The following is a 20325-nucleotide window of genomic DNA, read 5'->3' on the forward strand; positions in this document are numbered from 1 at the left end:
ATTATCAGTTAATCGCTGTGCATTTGCTCGAAGTGCATTGAAAAACTCTGATCTATACTTCATTATGCGGGAGATGGACAAAACTTATTTACCGGGATGGAGAAAAGTGGATAAGTTCAAGGCCATTGGGCACCTTGAAAATCAAAACAACTTCAATGTGTATCTGCCCCTGAGCAGAACAACTTCTTGGAAAAAGGGCTTTCAGGTGCATCTGGTTGCTTTAATATCATCTGGAAACGCATTCTGCAGCTATAGGCCAACAACAATGAAAATTCTTTTCCTTGTCTCTTCCAAGTGCACTTGCCACACTGATAGAACATTTAGGAGATTCTATCCAGTAGACCTTAATGATCTTTTTGAAATAATGAAAAAAAAATATTTAGGGAAAAAATACTACTTCTGACATGGATAACATTTCCATTATATAGATAGAACTGTAAGCTTTAAGCTATGAAAGCAGCTTTCATAAGATCAGTAATGATGTCAGAAAGGGGAAATAGTCAACAATGACATCATAGGCAGTGATGGAACAATCACTGGAGAGTATGCTTAGTCCATTGGTAGTGCACTGAGAAAGCAGGCAATTCCTGAGTGGAATGGAAAAATGACTCAAAATAATTACAAATTTATATTGCTGCAAACAACTGGAAGAGTTAAAGAGAACAGATGGAGAGCAGGATGTCTGTCCTTTGTGATATGAGAATCATGATAACCACACTACTAAACTATAGAAGCAATACAATGCCTCAGTTCCTCCAAAATGCACCAGGGACAAAACACACCACAGTGCCTCCAACACGGGGATCTAAGAAAGAATTGAGCATTAGATGTCCTGTGACAAACCAGTTTCATGGCTTTATATTTCCACTTTTTGGGCTTCATCACTTTTTAAGAATGATGTTTTCCCCCAGGGAATAGCACTCTGTTGATGGAATAGCCAGCTTTATCAGCACAGCCTGCACGATGAGTATCCTGCAATGAGCAAGCTTTCAGCCAAGCCATAATAGGAAAATTGGTTCTTAACCTGCACAACCCACAGATCAGTCCAGACCAGTGGGTTGTGCATTCCTACCAGCAGATGGAGTCAGAGAACAATTAGAACTTTGGGCACTGCTACATAACTAAGAGTGCCACCTGCAGTCCCTCAGTATTGACCTGTACCCAAACCTAAACAACCAAACTTTACTTAAAAGGCGAAGGGAGTTGGAACACAAAACTTAACTGCCAACCTCTCACCTCGGAACTTGCCCCTTCCAGAGCATTTGCAAAAAGACCAAATTGTTTCTTCAGGAAATATCACCTCTCAAGGTAGTCTTTCAGAATCTGAAAAAGGGGACGGGTCTCTGGACTGTTCTGTGGTATTACAGGAATGAAAATTAGCAGTTAAGAACCAATTTTCCTTTCCTGAACATACCCAGATCAGTCCAGACCAGTGGGATGTACCCAAGCTACTCTACACTGGGCGGGAACCCAAAAGAGCCGCTTGCAGTACAACCTCCCCAAAAGACGCTTCATCTTGCCCCCTCACATCCAAATGATAATGCTTGGTGAAAGTGTGCAGGGAGGACCAAACCGCCGCTTTGCAGATCTCCTGAGGCGACAGAAGCTGACACTCAGCCCAGGAGGTAGCCTGGGTTCTGGTGGAATGAGCTCTCAGACCTACGGGCACTTGACGCCCGCGGGCAACATAAGCCACAGCGATAGCCTCCTTAATCCAGCGCGAAATCATTACCTTCGAAGCCTTGTCACCCTTCTTAGGACCCCCAAACAAGACAAACAGATGGTCTGAACACCGTAAATCATTAGTAACCTCCAAATAGTGCAAAAGAACGCGATTCACATCCAAAAAATGAAGTTCCCTCTCCTGAGGAGAATCCCTGAACCAGTTCGGAAATCCTGGCAGATCCATCGCCTGATTGACATGAAAAGCAGAGACCACCTTGGGCATGAAGGAAGGAACCGTGCACAGCAAAACTCTATCATTGTAAATCCTAAAAAGGGATCTCTACATGACAAAGCCTGTAACTCTGAAATGCGTCGAGCAGAACAAATGGCTACGAAGAAAACGGTCTTCAAGGTCAAATCCTTAATGGGAGCCCTCTATAAAGGCTCAAAGGGGGCTCCGCAAAACACCCGAAGCACCAGGTTCAAACTCCAGTACGGACATAAAGGGCGTATGGGAGGACATAAATGCTTTACTCCCTTGAGAAAACGTGAAATGTCTGAATGCACTGCCAGCGACCAAACAACCGTGAACTATACCCCTTGAGGCACCTAAGGCAGCCACCTGAACCCTAAGAGAGTTGAAAGCTAAACCTTTGGCCATCCCCTGTTGCAGGAAGGCCAACACCTGGGGAATCTCCGTTGACAAAGGATCCAAGGAGCGCTGGCGGCACCATGCCTCAAATAATTTCCAGACCCTAACATAGGCCATAGAAGTAGAAGGTCGACGTGCCTGAAGAAGAGTGGAAATGACCTGCTCGGAATATCCCCTCAATCACAATCGCCGCCTCTCAAAAGCCAGGCCGCGAGAGAGACGTGATCCTCCCGATCCGAAAATATGGGCCCCTAATGGAGTAGATGCGGAAGATGCGCCAGCTGTAGAGGACCTTCCAAGGCTAATCGCACCATGTCCACAAACCATGGGCAATGCAGCCACTCCAGAGCCACCAACATTACACTGCCTGGATGCTGCTCTGTGTGTCGTAGAAGCCGACTGATGAGAGGCCAGGGAGGAAAGGCATAGAGAAGAATGCCCGTGGACCACGGACATACCAGAGCATTCAGTCCTATCGAGCCTATTTCTCGACAATGGCTGAAGAAGCGCTCCGTCTTTGCATTGGCTTGAATTGCCATCAGATCCAACTGAGGCACGCCCCACCTGGTGCAAATGAGGTTCCATGCTTCGGGAGCTAACTCCCACTCTCCCGGATCAAGCTGTTGCCTGCTGAGGAAGTCCATCTGTACATTTTCCATGCCCCGTGACATGAGACGTGGCGATTCCTTTGAGATGACGCTCCACCCAAGCGAACAATAGCCTGGCCTCCAATGCCACCGTGAGACTCCGTATCCTGCCTTGCCGGTTGATGTAAGCTATCGTCGTCGCATTGTCTGAGAACACTCGAACCATTGTGTCCTTGACCAGAGGAAGAAATGCTCGGAGGGCCAGCTGGACAGCCCTCATCTCGAGGCGGTGATGGACCAGGATTTCTCCGTTGGAGACCAAAGCCCTTGGGTGGATTTGTTGAGGCAGACTGCACCCCATCCAGATAGACTGGCATCCGTGGAGATAACCACCCAATTCGGAGGGTCTAAGTCTACGCCCTGTTCCAGGTTGCTGCGTGAAAGCCACCATGATAGACTGACTCTGGACTCTAGAAGGAGAGATAACAGTATATGGAACTGATCCAACACTGGACTCCACCGCGATAACAACGCACACTGCAACGGACGCAAATGAGCGAACGCCCATGGGACCAAATCCAAGGTGGAGGCCATGGATCCCAGAACCTGTAAGTGATGCCAAACCGTCGGATTCTTCCTCTGAAGCAGAACTTGGACCTGATCCTGCAACTTTGTTACACAGTCCACTGCCAGAGAAATCTTTCCTTGGAAAGTGTCAAAGAGCGCTCCCAAGTAGACTAACGACTGTGTGGGCTCCAAATGATGCTTCTGGACATTTATGACCCAGCTGAGTGACTGGAAGGTGAGCATCACCCTCTGAACCGATCTTACGCAGTCCTCCTGAGACTTCGCTCGGATTAGCCAGTTGTCGAGATACGGGTGAACAAGGACTCCCTCCTTGCACAGGAACTCCGCCACGACCACTATGACCTTGGTGAAAGTATGTGGAGCCGTCGCCAGGCCGAAAGGAAGAGATTGAAACTGGAAAAGTTGGCCCATCACCTTGAAGCGGAAGAACCGCTGGTGAGCCCAGCGAATCAGGATGTGGAGATACGCCTCAGTGAGGTCTAACGATGCAAGAAACTCTCCTGTGTACCGCAGCCACCACAATTCTCAATGTCTCCATGCGAAAACGGGGAACTCGCAAACACCTGTTCACCTTCTGCAGATCCAGAATAGGATGAAAGGTGCCCTCTTTTTTTTGGGGAACCACAAAGTAGACCAAATACCGTCCCTTGCCCTGTTCTGCCAGAGGAACTGGAACAATGGTCAGGAGATTGAGCAGCCATTTTAGCATCCCCTGTACTGCCTCATGGTTGACCCTCAAAGTGACGCGAGACTCCACAAAGGCCTCCCGCACCAGGCACGAAAACTCGAGACAATTTGCCTCCGACAGCTTCTACGATGGAATGGGTGCCCCTGGCTTCACTGGGTAGGTTTTCCACGACCAGCACCCTGGCCCCTGGACTCTCTGCCTGGGCGCCGTCATCCACGAAAGGACTGCTGACGTCCCTAGCCCAGCCTAGACCCCGAAGGCGCTGAAGACCTACCAGGACGAAATCTGCGAGAATTCTGAAAATGAGCCCGCGGAGGAAAAACCTTCCCCGAAGGTTTCCTATCCTCAGGCAATCGGTTGTCCTTGGACTCCCCCAGCAATTTCACCAACTGGTTGAGATCCTCCCCGAAGAGAAGCTTGCCCTTAAAGGGGAGGCTACAAAGTTGAGACTTGGAAGATAAGTCTGCTGACCAATTACGCAACCAGAGCAGTATACGAGCCGTAACTGCAGACACCATACTACGCGCCAAGGTCCTAATCAAGTCATACAACGCGTCCACGACAAAGGCAAATCCTGCCTCCAAACGCATGGCTTGCAAAGGTCCCCCGCCGTCAGGACTGGGGATTGCAGCCGCCTCCTGAACCCAGCAAAGACAGGCTCTCTGCATGAGGCTGGCGCAATTCGCCGCCTTGAGACTCAGCGCTGAGACCTCAAAGACGCACTTCAGATGAATCTCCAGTTTGCGGTCCTGAATGTCCTTCAGCTCAGCGGTCTTCTTAGTCTCGGCAGACACTGCCACGTCCACCTTCGGTATCTTTAGATAAAATTTGCATGTTATGGAGGCAGTGTATGCAAATTTTCTCTCATGCATATTCATTGTGGATATCCTGAAAACCCGACTGGCTGGGGGGGTCCCCAGGACAGGGTTGAGAACCACTGCTTTAGAAGATCGAAAACATCCTGCGATAGCGGGTAAAGTTTCACCATGGCTCTTCCCATTTTTAAATCTGCATCCGGCGAGTCCCACTCCCAGGTCACTAGCTTGCGGACCTTCTTAGGTAATGGGAAGGAAGTCATTGGACCCCAAATCCCATCCAGGTCCGGTTGACACCTTCGCTGTCTGATTCCTCCTGTGAAACTTTGATCCCCAGGACCTCCAAGATCTGGGGAATGAGAGATCGAAGCTCCTCTCGCTTAAACAAGCGCACTTCGCTGGGATCATTGCCTTCTGAGGGTGGGAGGTCATCTTGGTCCGGGCCATCTTGTATCACATCACCCATATCCTGGGTGAGTCTCAGATCCTGATCCACCCAGGGTCTGAGGGATCCCCGAGTGGGGCCGGCACCCTATCCACACCTTGAGCCCCTTGGTGAGCCCCTGCAGGGTGATGGCAGTCCGGGGACCCCGTGGGTATCCACTTTAGTGGAGGTTCCGCCAAAAGATCCTGCGCTGCTCTCTTCAGGATCTCCTGTTCCTAGCCAGGAACACCTGATGCAGCAGGAGCACAAACTCAGGGCAAAACTCCCCTGAATCAACACCCGCCCCCCCCCCCCCCCCTGCAGGAGGGTCATCCCCAAATGCGGGAATTTGGTGCCCCAGAGAAAGAATGGGAGGGGTCTCCTCCTCCCTGGGCAGCCGCCGTGAGCTACCCTCCCCCGCCGAGGAGGACCGCGGCCCGGAGACCTTGCCTGCTTGCTGCTCCCCCCGAGGAAGTTTCCTCCTGCCCTGAAGAACAGGCAGAACACAGCGAACTAGTATTTATGGCCTGCCCTGACGCCCCACACGTGCAGCAGGTTCCCAACTTAGGTTGGGGTGCCATTGAGAAAAATGAGCAGCAACGTGCTTGGTTAAAAAAAAGAAAAAAATTCCAGTCAGAAAACCTTCACGTGACTGCAGGAGCTAAAAATAGAAAAACTCCATGCAGGCGCGAAATTGCTGAGGAGAGCTGCCGGCGCGAAAATAAAAAGAGGCCTCACATGCACGCGAAACCTTACCCCCCCCCGCCGACCTACCCGAAGCCCCAGGCTGTCGTGAGGACCCGCAGGGTTAAGCTCACCACTCCAGCTGGCCTGCCAACGAAACGGCACAGCCCGTCCCCCAAATGAACTCCTCCTACCTTGAAAGGCTTCTTCCTTGCTTTCTTTCTGATTTTTTATTTTTTTTTTGAAGAAAACTTTACCCTGACAGAGTTGGAGTCTGAAGGAAGGAGTGAGAGGAGCCTCCTTGGTGCTCGAGGAAACCAGGAACCCCTGGTTATTGAGACACTGGCAACGATGCGGGCAGGGTATTCAACCCCCAGGACGCCCGGCTTCAACTAAGGGATGGCCCACAAAGGTGCCTAACACCTCAGGAAGCTACATTACTAACTAAAAACTAGCCTATCCTAGGAAAAAAACCTTTCCCTAATAACCTTTTTTTTTTTTTTTTTAAACTAACAGTGCAGGTTTGCATCTCTACCATCTGCTGGAGTCAGAGAAATACTGAGGGACTGCAGGTGGCACTCTCAGTTATGTAGCAGTGCCCAAAGTTCTAATTGTTCTCTGTCTCCATCTGCTGGTAGGAATGCACAACCCACTGCTCTGGACTGATCTGGGTATGTTCAGGAACAGTGTAACTAATTGTTTCTGTAGTTCCTTCCCAATCTAGCATGTTAGCCCTGAGTTTTTGCATAAACTACTCTGTGGCATACAGAGGGATTTTTAGTGCTCACACAAGTGTGTCACAGTGTCAGATTGGTTTTAGATTACAGTAGTATTCCTAGTTGCAGGCAATACTTTAAGATTCCCAATGTGTAGCAGTTCTGAGACCATTCCATGTTTTCTGTGTTTCCTCACTGCAAAGGTTGTAGGAATTCAAGAAAGCATGAGACAAGCACAGCGAGGAAACACTGAAAACTAGAATGATCTCAGACCTGGACCTTATCAGCCCTGTATCAGAGATACAGTACAAAAGAGAGGGGAAACAGTATAGGGAGGGGAGGAGAAAATCAACCTACTCATAGATTAACTGAAAATTTGAGTGGAATTCACCTACCAATAGATTAACTGAACGTTACTTACACAAGCAGGCACCAAGAAGACGGAGGAAAAAGGAAATCCTGATCTCTCCAGGATGGAAGAGAGAAATATGTTAAAGTTAGGGTCCTATTCTTATTTACTGCAGCTTGATGCAGGGGATTTTACCCAGTTGTCCCAATCCTATGACTATACAGTCATCTGGCTTAATCCGGGGTGTTCTGTAGAGCCTCTGGAAGTTCTAAACTCTGGGGTTCCAATCTCTCATGAATTCTAGAAAAACAAAAAAAAGCAGAATCGACATACTTACTGTAGACACCAAGTGGCACACTGCTCACCAGATTAGACCTGTCTGACACCTTTACTCTGCTGGTTTCTGCAGGCTGGAAAGCAGATGTGTTACTTGTTGTGTAGTAAAGGCAGTTCTGTTTTTCATCTCCTAAATGCAGATTGCTCTTTTTCCCTTCCCAAGGTCGCTCTTCCAAAGTCTGTTGCTCCCTGGGCTCCAACTAGGGTGAAAAAAAAAACCAAAGGTAGGTGGACAGAAATACCATTGGCGCTGCTGACATTTGAACAACTTGAGAGCTTTCAAGACTTAAAACATTCTGATCTCCCACTGAAATGTATAAGAACATAAGAAATTGCCATGCTGGGTCAGACCAAGGGTCCATCAAGCCCAGCATCCTGTTTCCAACAGAGGCCAAAACCAGGCCACAAGAACCTGGCAATTACCCAAACACTAAGAAGATCCCATGCTACTGATGTAATTAATAGCAGTGGCTATTCCCTAAGTAAAATTGATTAATAGCCATTAATGGACTTCTCCTCCAAGAACTTATCCAAACCTTTTTTGAACCCAGCTACACTAACTGCACTAACCATATCCTCTGGCAACAAATTCCAGAGTTTTATTGTGCGTTGAGTGAAAAAGAATTTTCTCCGATTAGTCTTAAATGTGCTACTTGCTAACTTCATGGAATGCCCCCTAGTCCTTCTATTATTCGAAAGTGAAAATAACGAGTCACATCTACTCGTTCAAGACCTCTCATGATCTTAAAGACCTCTATCATATCCCCCCTCAGTCGTCTCTTCTCCAAGCTGAACAGCCCTAATCTCTTCAGCCTTTCCTCATAGGGAAGCTGTTCCATCCCCTTTATCATTTTGGTTGCCCTTCTCTGTACCTTCTCCATCGCAACTATATCTTTTTTGAGATGCGGCGACCAGAATTGTACACAGTATTGCTTTTTTGACTGCTGCAGCACACTGAGCTGACGATTTTAAAGTATTATCCACTATGATGCCTAGATCTTTTTCCTGGGTGGTAGCTCCTAATATGGAACCTAACATTGTGTAACTACAGCAACGGTTATTTTTCCCTATATGCAACACCTTGCACTTGTCCACATTAAATTTCATCTGCCATTTGGATGCCCAATCTTCAAGTCTTGCAAGGTCCTCCTGCAATGTATCACGGTCTGCTTGTGATTTAACTACTCTGAATAATTTTGTATCATCTGCAAATTTGATAACCTCACTCTTCGTATTCCTTTCCAGATCATTTATATATATATTGAAAAGCACCGGTCCAAGTACAGATCCCTGAGGCACTCCACTGTTTACCCTTTTCCACTGAGAAAATTGACCATTTAATCCTACTCTCTGTTTCCTGTCTTTTAACCAGCTTGTAATCCACGAAAGGACATCGCCTCCTATCCCATGACTTTTTAGTTTTCGTAGAAGCCTCTCATGAGGGGAAAAAAGCTTATTTTAGATGTCGTCATTTTGAAAATGAGATCAGGATATCTAAAAGAAGGTCATGCCCAGGGTTATCAAAAGACTTAATGTCACATAAGGTAACCAAAGTCCTTGTTTTATCTCATGGAATGTCTGGAAGATGTAATTCTTGCTTTTCTTAGGGAAATCAAAGCTACACCTCCAAGTATATATTGGGACAAAACCAAGCCTTAGATGACATGGAGTCTCGCATCCTGACCACCCACTTAGGCAGCTGCTTACAGTTAGCATTTACCCATAGTTACATGGTAGTGTGTGCCTCCATAAAATCATGCTATATTCTCTTTACATGCCTCTCACCTGACGTTAGATTTTTAATAAATGTGTGTAATTTTGAAATGTTTAGGTTTTATGTGTCCTGGATGGCCTTTCTATTAAAGGGGTACTTTGTATGCAACATAAGATGACCATGGAAAACAGGTACTGTGTGTCTACTGAAACAGTGGCATTACCACCAGTGGATCCATCTGTTTAATATGGGATCCATATATCTCATCCTTACCAGTAAGAGTCAGGACTAGAATGCTAGATTTGTTATATTTACAAATGCTTAACATGCAGGCTTGTCCTTAAAATGTTCATAAATTTAATGCAGTCACCTTCAAGAGTCCTTTTTACTGCTCTTTCTCTCTTAATACCTGCATTTGATATTTTCATGATAATATAGTAAAGTCCAGAGAGGAGGAAAATGACAAAACAAAAGGAGAAAAACTCCTCATTCCTTGTACATACCCAGATTAGTCCAGATTACTGGGTTTTTCCTCCCTGTCAGCAGATGGAGACAATGAGAGTTTCACTAACACTGTACATAACCCAGTGTGCCACCTGCAGTCCCTCAGTATTTCTCTGTCTCCAGCAGATAAGAACATAAGAAAGTGCCATACTGGGTCAGACCAAGGATAAATCAAGCCCAGCATCCTGTTTCCAACAGTGGCCAATCCAGGCTACAAGTACCTGGCAAGTACCCAAAAACTAAGTATATCCCAAGCTACTGATGCGAGTAACAGCAGTGGCTATTTTCTAAGTCAATTTGATTAATAGCAGGTAATGGTCTTCTCCTCCAAGAACTTATCCAAACCTTTTTTAAACCTAGCTATACTAACTGCACTAACCACATCCCTTGGCAACAAATTCCAGAGTTTAATTGTACATTGAATGAAAAATAATTTTCTCCAAATAGTTTTATATGTGCTACATGCTAACTTCATGGAGTGCCCATAGTCCTTCTATTATCCGAATGAGTAAAAAGCAAGTTTGCTTACCGTAAACGATGTTTCCGTAGATAGCAGGATGAATTAGCCATGCTGTCATGGGATCTGTCAATCAGGCCCGGGAGGCGGAGCTTGTCAAAGCAGAGAACAGAGCTTTGCTCTCTGCGGCTGCGCGTGTATTCCTGCGCAGGAAAGTAACGGAATCTCCTTAGTTTGTGATTAAGCCTTAGTGTAGTCGAAGACTTGGTGACTGCTAGGGAGGAGGGTGGATCAGCATGGCTAATTCATCCTGCTATCTATGTAAACATTGTTTACGGTAAGCAAACTTGCTTTTTCCCGTCGATAGCAGGGCTGAATTAGCCATGCTGTCATGGGAGTCCCAAGCTTCCGATCACGTATATGATATATATGTTTGTTCGTGATCTTTGACAGTGTGGCAGTCACCGTGGACAGGAGGATAGAGATTGCAGTATTGCTTACCCTATCTTCGCATCAGTGGCTGCTTGTTGATCAAGGTAGTAGTGAGATGTGAAGGTATGAAGCGATGACCATGTAGCTGCCTTGCAAATGTCTATGGGTTGTACATTCTTAAGGTGTGTCAAGGAGGCTGCTACTGCTCTGACTTGGTGAGCTTTAGGGGTAGAATGTAACTGTAAATTCTGTTTATTATAGCAGAATTTGATGCACTGTACTATCCAGCTGGAGATGGTGCGTTTAGCCACTGGTAATCCAGGTGCCTTCGGGTCAAAGGAGACAAAGAGTTGAGAAACACGGGAGTCCGAGTTTGTTCTTTCTTTGTAGTGTGCTAAAGCTCTTTTACAATCTAGTGTGTGCAGTAGTTTTTCCCTATTATTTGCATGAGGTTTAGGGAAAAAGGTGGGTAATTCCATAGTCTGATTGAGATGGAATTGGGAAACCACTTTTGGTAGGAAGGATGGGTGAGTTCAGAGAACTACCTTTTGGTGATGAAATTGCAAATATGGAGGATAATGGACCAAGGCCTGTAATTCACTAACTCTTCGTGCTGATGTTACTGCAACCAGGAATACCACTTTCCATGTGAGGTATTTTATGTGTACCGAGTCCATGGGTTCAAATGGGGACAGCATGAGCTGTTCCAAAACTATGTTGAGGTTCCATGAAACTGGAGGTTTAGATACCGGAGGACGAATGTGAGTTTACCCCTTCATGAAACGAGACAGTAATGGGTGATTGGATATAGGAATATCGTTAATTGGTCTATGATAGGCGCCTATGGCGCTGAGGTGAACTCTGATGGATGATGTTGCTAGACCAGCTACATATAGTGTATGAAGATAATCGATGAGCAACTCCGGTGAGCAGTCCAATGGTGGTACATCTTTGGAAGTGCACCAGGTGGAGTAACATTTCCATTTATAGCTATAATTTTTCCTGGTTGAGAGTTTCCTGGATTCTAACAAAATGAATTGTGCTGAAGTGGAAATTCCCTGTTCTGTCAGAAGGAGCCTCTCAATCTCCATGCTGTCAAGTGTAGAGATGAGTGTAGCAGGTGTAGAAGTGTCCCTTGATCTTGGCAGAGAAGATCTTGGCGATTCGGTAATCGAATTGGATCCATGATGGATAGCCGGAGAAGGAAACTGTACCATGGTTGCCTCGGCCAGGCCGGGGCTATGAGTATCAGTTGAGCTGTGTCTGCTATGCACTTCTGAATTGTTCTTGTTATGAGTGGTTTGGGAGGAAAGGCATACAGGAGGCCTGTCGTCCACAAAATGAGGAAGGCATCTTGAGCGATCCTGAATTGGCTTGGTCTTATCGAGCAGAATTTGGGAACTTGAGCATTGGTCTCCATTGCAAAGAGATCCATCGAAGGTGTCCCCCACTACATGAATATGTCCTAGGCTATATCTGTATTGAGTGCCCATTCTTGAGGGTGAAAGATGCGGCTTAGTCTGTCTGCTCTTATGTTTGCAACTCCTGGTAGGTAAGTTGCTTGAAGATGTATGGAATTCTGGTGAGCATGTTCGAAAATTATCAGGGTCTCCTTGCAAAGGGACCATGAACCAGACCCTCCTTGTTTGTTGATGTAAAACATCGCCACTTGATTGTCCATGTAGATCATTACCCTGCGGCCTTTCAGGTGGTCCTGGAACACTCGTAATGCATTCCGAATCGCTCTGAGTTCCAATAAATTTATTTGCAAGTTTTATTCCGAGATTGTCCATAACCCTTGTGTTTCGTAAATCTTGAGGTGTGCACCTCAACCTTTGCGAGACGCATCTGTGGTTAAGACTGCATTGTGCGGAGGGGGACTGAACAATGCTCCTTTGGACAGGGTGGAGTCTAGGAGCCACCATGCTATATCCTTTTTCATTTAAGCGGTCAGCGAAACCTTCTGTGTCAATGGTTGTGAATGTTGTTTCCATTGGCGTTTTAGTCCCCATTGCAGGTATCTCATGTGTAGCCTGGTGTTGGGAACCGTGAAAATCGCCGCCGCCATGTGGCCCAGGACTACCAACACCTGTCTCACTGACGGTCTCTGAGTGTGGTTCAAGGTATGTAGAAGGTGACGGAAGTGCGATATTCTGTCGCCTGGTAGGTATGCCCTGTTGCAAGTAGTGTCCAGGCATGCTCCTATGAACTGTAACTGCTGTGTTGGTTGTAGGTGTGATTTCTGAAAATTGATCACTAATCCTAATTCCTGTAAGCATTGTATCACCCGATGGAGGTGATCTAGTAAGATGTTGGGAGTTGGGCTGATTATGAGCCAATCGTCCAGATATGGAAAGATGGTTATACCTTGTTGTCTGAGATGAGCCACCACCACTATTATGCATTTGGTGAACACCCTGGGTGCAGCCGATAGTCCAAAGGGAAGAACTTTGTACTGGTAGTGTTGATGCCTGTAGCGAAAGCATAGGTAACGCCACAAAGATGGATGGATTGGAACGTGTGTATAAGCATCCTTCAGGTCGATGGAACACATTCAATCGTTGGTTTGAATCAGAGGAAGGATTGATTTCAACGATACCATTCTGAATTTCTCCTTGGTGAGAAATTTGTTTAATTCCCTTAGGTCTAGTATGGGACGAAGGTCCCCCGACTTCTTGGGTATGAGGAAGTATGGGGAATAAAATGCTACTGATTTGGAGCCTGGGTGAATTTGTCGAATTGCTTGTTTGCGAAGCAAAGCAATTTCCTCCCCCAGTTGTGGTTGGAGGTTGTGAATCTTGAGTGTGGAAAGATGAGGCAATATGGGTTTTGTGACAAATTGGAGTTGGTAACTGTGACGTTCTATCTCCAAAACCCATTGATCGGATGTTATTCTCTCCCAGACTTCCAGGCAAGAACGAATCCTGCCGAGTGGAGCTTGATGTTGTGGTGGTGGTGGCTGAGTAACTAAAAAGATGAAGTCGCTTTTACCACAGTAGCTGGCTGTTGTGCCTGCTGTCTCTGGTTACGTGGTTTACCTCTACGTTGGTTTGAGGTATTGTGTTGTTGAGCAGGACGCTGGTAGGAAGGGTATGCTTGTGTACGAAAAGACTGATAAGATCTGTAGGGTCTCCTGGCATATGATTGCCTACGAGTAGATCCAATATAACGACGTGTGGTCGAATAATTAGGATGTGATGTTAATGATTGTACTGCTAGAGCTTCTTCCTTCAGTTTACCTACTGTGTCCTGGAATCTTTCTCCGAACAGGTTATCTCCTGTACATGGGAGGTTTGTTACTTTCTCGTGCAAATCTTCACGTATCGAACTTGAACGTAACCATGCTAGTCTGCGGGCTGCAATGGCTGTTGCCAATACCCTGGAGGATGTTTCATATGCTGCATAGATCGACCTCAAAAGGTGTCAAGAACACTCTTCCATGTCATGAAGAGGCGGAGGTATCTGATCCGCCGTCGAGGAAAGCATACCCTTCATAGCATGCATGCACTCATATAGGTATTCTACCATGTAGAATTGATGGTGCATAATTCGGGCATTCAACATTGAGTACTGGTATATTTTCCTGCCAAACTCATCTAAATATTTGTTGTCTTTCCCTGGTGGATATGAGGAATGTGACTGTTTTCTTAAATCTTTGCATCTCCGATTCCACCACAAATCGAAGCGTGAGGTAATTGTGGTAGAGAGTATGGTGATGTTTTTCTCATACAAAATTTTATGTCTGTTTTCCTGGAAATGGCTGCGATTGCGTAAGGCGTTTCCCAGGATTTCTGTAAGACTGAATGCAGGAGTTCTTGTGGTGGAAGAGATGTTGGTTCCCCTGGAATATCAAAAATCTTTAGGAGACCAAGGGTTTCTGCCCTAGGGTCTGCTTCTTTTTGGACCTCTAGATGCAGTATTGTACCCAATTTTTCTAGGAATTTTGGGTATGTAAGGTCTTCGGAGGGGAGTACGGTTCCTGAGGTTGTTCCTGCGGATCCGACGGGAATCCCGTAGATGATGATGGGGATGTTTGCAGTGAAGGCGAATCAAAAGATGTATCCTGTTTATAATTTGGCGAGGCTGGTCGGTTTGTTATGGGAGATGTTGGCGGCTCCACTGACGGTTCTCTATTAATCTGCATTTTGTGTTCCGGAGAACTGTCAGCAGCAATATTGGTCATTTTGAACGATGACTGAAGAGTTTCAAAAAACCTAAGGATTGAGACAATTGATAAAATGCCTCTTTTGTATAAGGGGGCATTGTTGTACGACCTTCTGGTTCTCGTGAGACACCTGCTTTAGGGTGCATTGGATTATTCTGAGGTGAAGTATTAGATACTTCACAGTCCCTTCGTATTTTATTGCCCGTTATGTTCCTCGAATCCTCTGAATCTGTAGAAGCGTTAGAGGAAACAACCTGTATTACCTCTCTATGTGAGAAGGTATTGGAAGGTGGTATATGAGATGATTTCCCATGTAGCACTCCTCTTTGCCGACCTTCTATGGTGGGAGTGTCGTGAGTGCTTATGATAATAGTGAGACGACAAGTCTGTATGACTTCTACGTGGAGATGGTGATCGTTTCCTACGTTTTATTGTAAATTCATTGGAATCAGCTCTCGAAGAAAGGGAAGTACCTGAACGAGATGAAGTTATTGGTGGAGAAGCTGAAGAAGACCCTTGTAAGGGCTTCGTCGTCGTTTCAACTCATTCTGTAATACATGAGATGAGTAGTCATGTCTCTTATGCGCGGATTTAGATTTATGCGCGGATGTAGACTTGTGCGCATATCCTTCTGTTTTCGTGCGCGCAAGGGTTATCGGCGCCAATGTCTTCGGCGCCGTGCACATAGATACAATTGGCGTCGAGTGCGCAGGTGATGTTGGCACCATATGCGCAGATGTCAACAGCGCCGTGTGCGCAGCGAAACCTTTGGTTGTGCGTTCTGACGTCTTCAGCGCCTTGCGCGCCGATGTCTTTGGTGCCCTGCGCGCAGCATTCTCCTGTGCCGTGCACGCAGGGTTCTTCGGCGTCGTACACACAAGTGTCGTCAGCGCCATGCGCATAGAAATGTTGTGCGCCGATCCCTCTCCAGGCGCCGATGTATTATGCGCCGATACTTTTTTATGTGCATAAGGCGCCTTAAGCGCAGAAGGTGTAGGCGCCGAGGTTTTTGGCGCCAATGTGTCCTGCTGCGGCACTTCTGGCTCTGTGGATTTTTAACAATCCATTGGCCTTTGTCGTTTTGACATCTCCTTACCTCCAAGAGCGGAGGATTGAGGATCCCACGAAGATGCTCTCTTATTCGAGGGAGCCAATGAAATCGGCGGGCCAGGCGATGAATGAGCCTCCGATGGTTCCGTTGAGGCAAAACGTTCCTGAAACCTGTAGGCCCTTTGCTTCAGTGCTCTGGGTGACATCCTTGAGCAAAATTCACAATCTTCCCGATTGTGATCTGGTCCTAGGCATCGGTAACATCGGTCATGGCCATCTGTGACCGACATTACCTTGCTGCAATGACAGGGTTTAAACCCCGATTTTGACATGTTTATTATGTTAACGATGAGGAGAAGAACAGCTCCACGTGTGATCCCGCTCGCGGAAAAAACAGACTGAGGAGATTCCGTTACTTTCCTGCGCGGGAACACACGTGCAGCCGCAGAGAGCAAAGCTCTGTTCTCTGCTTTGACAAGCTCCGCCTCCCGGGCCTGATTGACAGATCCCATGACAGCATGGCTAATTCAGCCCTGCTATCAACGGAAAATAATCGATTCACATTTAGCCGTTCTAGACCTCTCATGATTTTAAACACCTCTATCATATCCCCCCTGCAGTCTGTAGAGAGAAAAAAAGATTAAAAGACAAAACGTCTGGATTCTCCCAGGTTGTGAGGTCCTGGTGGAGCCATCCCCTCTGGTATGAGGTGGACAAGCAGGGGGTTGATGACCCTTTTGATAGCTTGGTCCGAAGTTCTGTGGGGTGGACATCTGGTGGTCCAGATCCCTCATCCCCTACGAAACAGCAGTGGAACCTGCTGGCAATTCTTTACTGCAAGCCCAGTGGAGCAGGGAAGTATTCCTTTTATATGGTTTGTCCTGGGCTATGTTGCTAAAGTTTGGCAAAAGGAAACTGATATAGCCAGTAGTCTGGCTCTTTTCTGATCTGCCATGTAGCCTGCGCTCCTGGAATCTGAACCTCTGCCCCAAAGGAAAGTATTGGTTGCAATGTATCTTTATTTGCTCTCAGAGGGTTAAAAAAAAACAACAAAAAACCCCAAGAGAGAACAAGGAACTAGATGGAGGAATCTGTAGCAGTGAGTCGGGGGGGGGGGGGGGGAGGCGCTACCTCAGCAGCTCAGCGATGGGGTTTTTCAGCAGCTTCTCTGCCTGTGGAGGAGACTGCATGGTGGCTCTGTGGCGCTGAGGGACTGTTCCCCTGCTTGCTGTTGAGGTGCTGGTGGTGCCGCAGGTGAGGGGAGGAACAATGTGTGCGTGCAGCAAAAGCATTTGGGGGTCTCCATCAAGCATGACCGCATGGGTGACAGGGTCTAGAGCTGAGGCTTTCCCCACCAGCGAAGAAATAGCGGCCATTTTCAATTCCTTAGCACAGCGCTTCTCAACCGGTGTGTCGCGACACACCAGTGTGTCGCCAAGCACCGGCTGGTGTGTCGCGTGCTCCCGGTCTCTCCCGCTGCTCTTTCTTCCCTGCTGCCATTGCCGCTGGGCTATCAGCACGTTCAAGCCCAGTGGGAACAGCAGCGGTGCTAGAAGAAATTGTTGTGGCACCTGCGGTTGGCCTTTTCTTCTTCCCGCGCCCCCCCCCCCCCGAGATCCGGAACAGGAAGTGATACGCGGTGCGTGGGAAGGAGAAAGCAAATGTTGCTTACCTGATGTAACAGGTGTTCTCACAGGACAGCAGGATGTTAGTCCTCACAAATGGGTGACATCGAGGATGGAGCCCACCACGGAAAACTTCTGTCAAAGTTTAACAGAACTTTGACTGGCCCCTACTGGGCATGCCCAGCAAGGCACTGACCCTGCAGCCAGCAGGGGTCTCCCTTCAGTCTGATTTTCAAAGCTACAGGCAGTGCCTAAAAAAGTAAAAACAAAACGAACCCAACACTGCGGGGTGGCGGGCGGGTTTCGTGAGGACTAACATCCTGCTGTCCTGTGAGAACACCTGTTACATCAGGTAAGCAACATTTGCTTTCTCACAGGACAAGCAGGATGGTTGTCCTCACAAATGGGTGAGTACCGAGCTGAGGATGTCCCGACTTGCACCAAATGCACCCAACGACGTGCAAGAGGCACAACAACTGGGGTGGAATTTGGTAAGGGCATCCGCACCCTACCGGGAAGGTGGAAGGGTGTTGGTACATCATGTTGGAAAAAGGTTACGCAAGACAGATTGGCCGAAGATGGAGTCCTGTCTTCCAGCTTTGTCCAAACAATAGTGGGCTGCAAAAGTATGGAGAGAACTCCAGGTTGCAGCTTTGCAGATGTCAGGAAGCGGCACCGATCGAAGGTGTGCCACCGAAGTCGCCATGGCCCTCACAGAGTGTGCTTTTACACGGTCTTGAAAAGGAATGCCAGCTTGCTGATAGCAAAAAGAAATGCAGTCCGCCAACCAGGAGGATAGAGCCTGCTTACCCACAGGTTGTCCTAACTTGTTAGGATGGAAAGAGACGAATAATTGAGTGCTCTTTCTGTGAGAAACTGTACGGTCTAGATAGAATGCTAGAGCCCGTTTACAGTCTAGGGTATGCAGAGTCTGTTCTCCGGAGTTGGAGTGGGGCCTGGGAAAAAAGATAGGTAGTATGATGGATTGATTAATGTGAAACTCCGATACTACCTTAGGTAAAAATTTAGGGTGAGTGCGGAGTACCGCCCGGTCCTGCAGGAGTTTAGTGTAAGGCGGATAGGTGACTAAGGCCTGTAACTCACTAACCCTACGAGCTGAAGTGACAGCTAAAAGGAATAATACCTTCCATGTGACATACTTTAATTCACAGGAGTGTAGAGGTTCGAAAGGTGGTTTCATTAGCCGACCAAGAACCAGATTAAGGTCCCAAGATGGGGCCGGAGGACGTAAGGGTGGCTTCAGATGGAGGAAGCCTTTAAGAAAGCGTGTTACCAGGGGTTGTACTGAAATAGGGACACCCTGTATGCCTTTATGGAAAGCGGCTACTGCACTGACATGCATCCTAATGGAAGAGGTTTTAAGACCCGATTCCGATAGATGCCATAAATAGTCCAAGAACTTAGAGATTGGACAGGAAAGGGGATCAAGGGACTGGGAAGTGCACCAAGATGTGTACCTTTTCCATTTATACGAATAGGATCTTCTGGTGGAGGGCTTTCGTGAAGCTATCCGGACACGAGAAACCGAATCCGAAAGGTTAAAAGGCTGAAGGACTAACCTTTCAACATCCATGCCGTCAGGGACAAGGCTTGGAGGTTGGGATGGAGGAGGCATCCGTCGTTCTGAGTGAGCAGATGCGGATCCGTTCCCAGAGGGATGTGCCTGCGGATGGAGAGATCCTGAAGAATGGGAAACCACACCTGGCGTGGCCAGTGGGGTGCTATCAGGATCATGGTTCCTCCGTCCTGGCGAAGCTTCACGAGAGTCCTTGACAGAAGAGGAAGTGGAGGGAATGCATAGAGCAGACCTGATGTCCACTTGAGGGAGAAGGCATCCCTCGGCCAAGAGTGGTGGCTCCGAATGAGAGAGCAGTAATTGTCTAATTTGTGGTTCTGAGGGGACGCAAAGAGATCTATGTGGGGAGAACCCCACTTGTGAAATAGAGAGGTCGCTACCAGAGGATCGAGTGACCACTCGTGTGGTTGGAAGACCCGGCTCAGCTGATCTGCCAATACATTGTCTACTCCCGGTAGGTAAGTGGCCCTGAGGTACATGGAGTGGGAGAGGGCTTCTGCCCAAATCTGCGCAGCTTCCTGACACAGAAGGAAAGAGCCTGTGCCTCCCTGCTTGTTTATGTACCACATGGCCACTTGGTTGTCTGTCTGGATTAAGATTATCTGATTCGAAAGACGATCTTTGAACGTTCTGAGCGCGTAACGAATTGCTCGAAGTTCCAAAAAATTTATCTGGTGTTCGGCTTCCTCTGGTGACCATAACCCTTGGGTTTGGAAATCGTCCACATGAGCCCCCCAACCGATGTGGGAAGCGTCGGTGGTCAGGATTACAGGTGGATCTGGTAGGAGAAAAGGTAAGCCCTGAAGGAGATTGATTTGAGTCGTCCACCAGGTTAAAGACAGGCGAAGCGCTTGTGTAACTGCGACTATGGAGGACAGGCGCTGAGAAGCTTGAATCCATTGGTGTCGCAGAGTCCATTGTGTTACTCTCATGGCTAGTCGGGTCATGGGAGTGACTTGAACTGAGGATGCCATGTGTCCTAGGAGAATGAGGAATTGGCGAGCCGGGCCGTGTCCTGAGACTGGAGCTGGCGAGCTAGGGACATGAGAGTTTGGACCCGCTGCAGCGGAAGGTAAGCCTTTGCCTGTAAGGTGTCCAAGTCTGCCCCAATGAAAGATAAGGTTTGAGATGGGACTAAGCAAGATTTCTCGTAATTGACAAGAAACCCTAAGGAAAGGAGTGTGTGAATTGTCAATTTTAGGGAGGATTGAGCAATCTGAGGGGTAGAGGCCCTGATTAGCCAATCATCCAGATAGGGGTAGACGTGGACACCTTCC

The 20325-nt window shown here is 47.4% G+C and overlaps 1 protein-coding gene across 1 annotated transcript in view; it reads right to left on the reverse strand.

The window, feature by feature from the left end:
- The window catches only part of TEX45 (testis expressed 45), a 201636-nt gene that overhangs the window by 53313 nt on the left and 127998 nt on the right, over window positions 1-20325 (reverse strand). The window contains exon 6 of the mRNA XM_029614122.1: window positions 7506-7704. Within this exon, the coding sequence (XP_029469982.1) occupies window positions 7506-7704 (199 nt within the window). The remainder of the gene's footprint in view (window positions 1-7505; window positions 7705-20325) is intronic.

This window comes from Rhinatrema bivittatum, chromosome 8 (assembly GCF_901001135.1).
Source record: "Rhinatrema bivittatum chromosome 8, aRhiBiv1.1, whole genome shotgun sequence".
NCBI lineage: Eukaryota > Metazoa > Chordata > Amphibia > Gymnophiona > Rhinatrematidae > Rhinatrema > Rhinatrema bivittatum.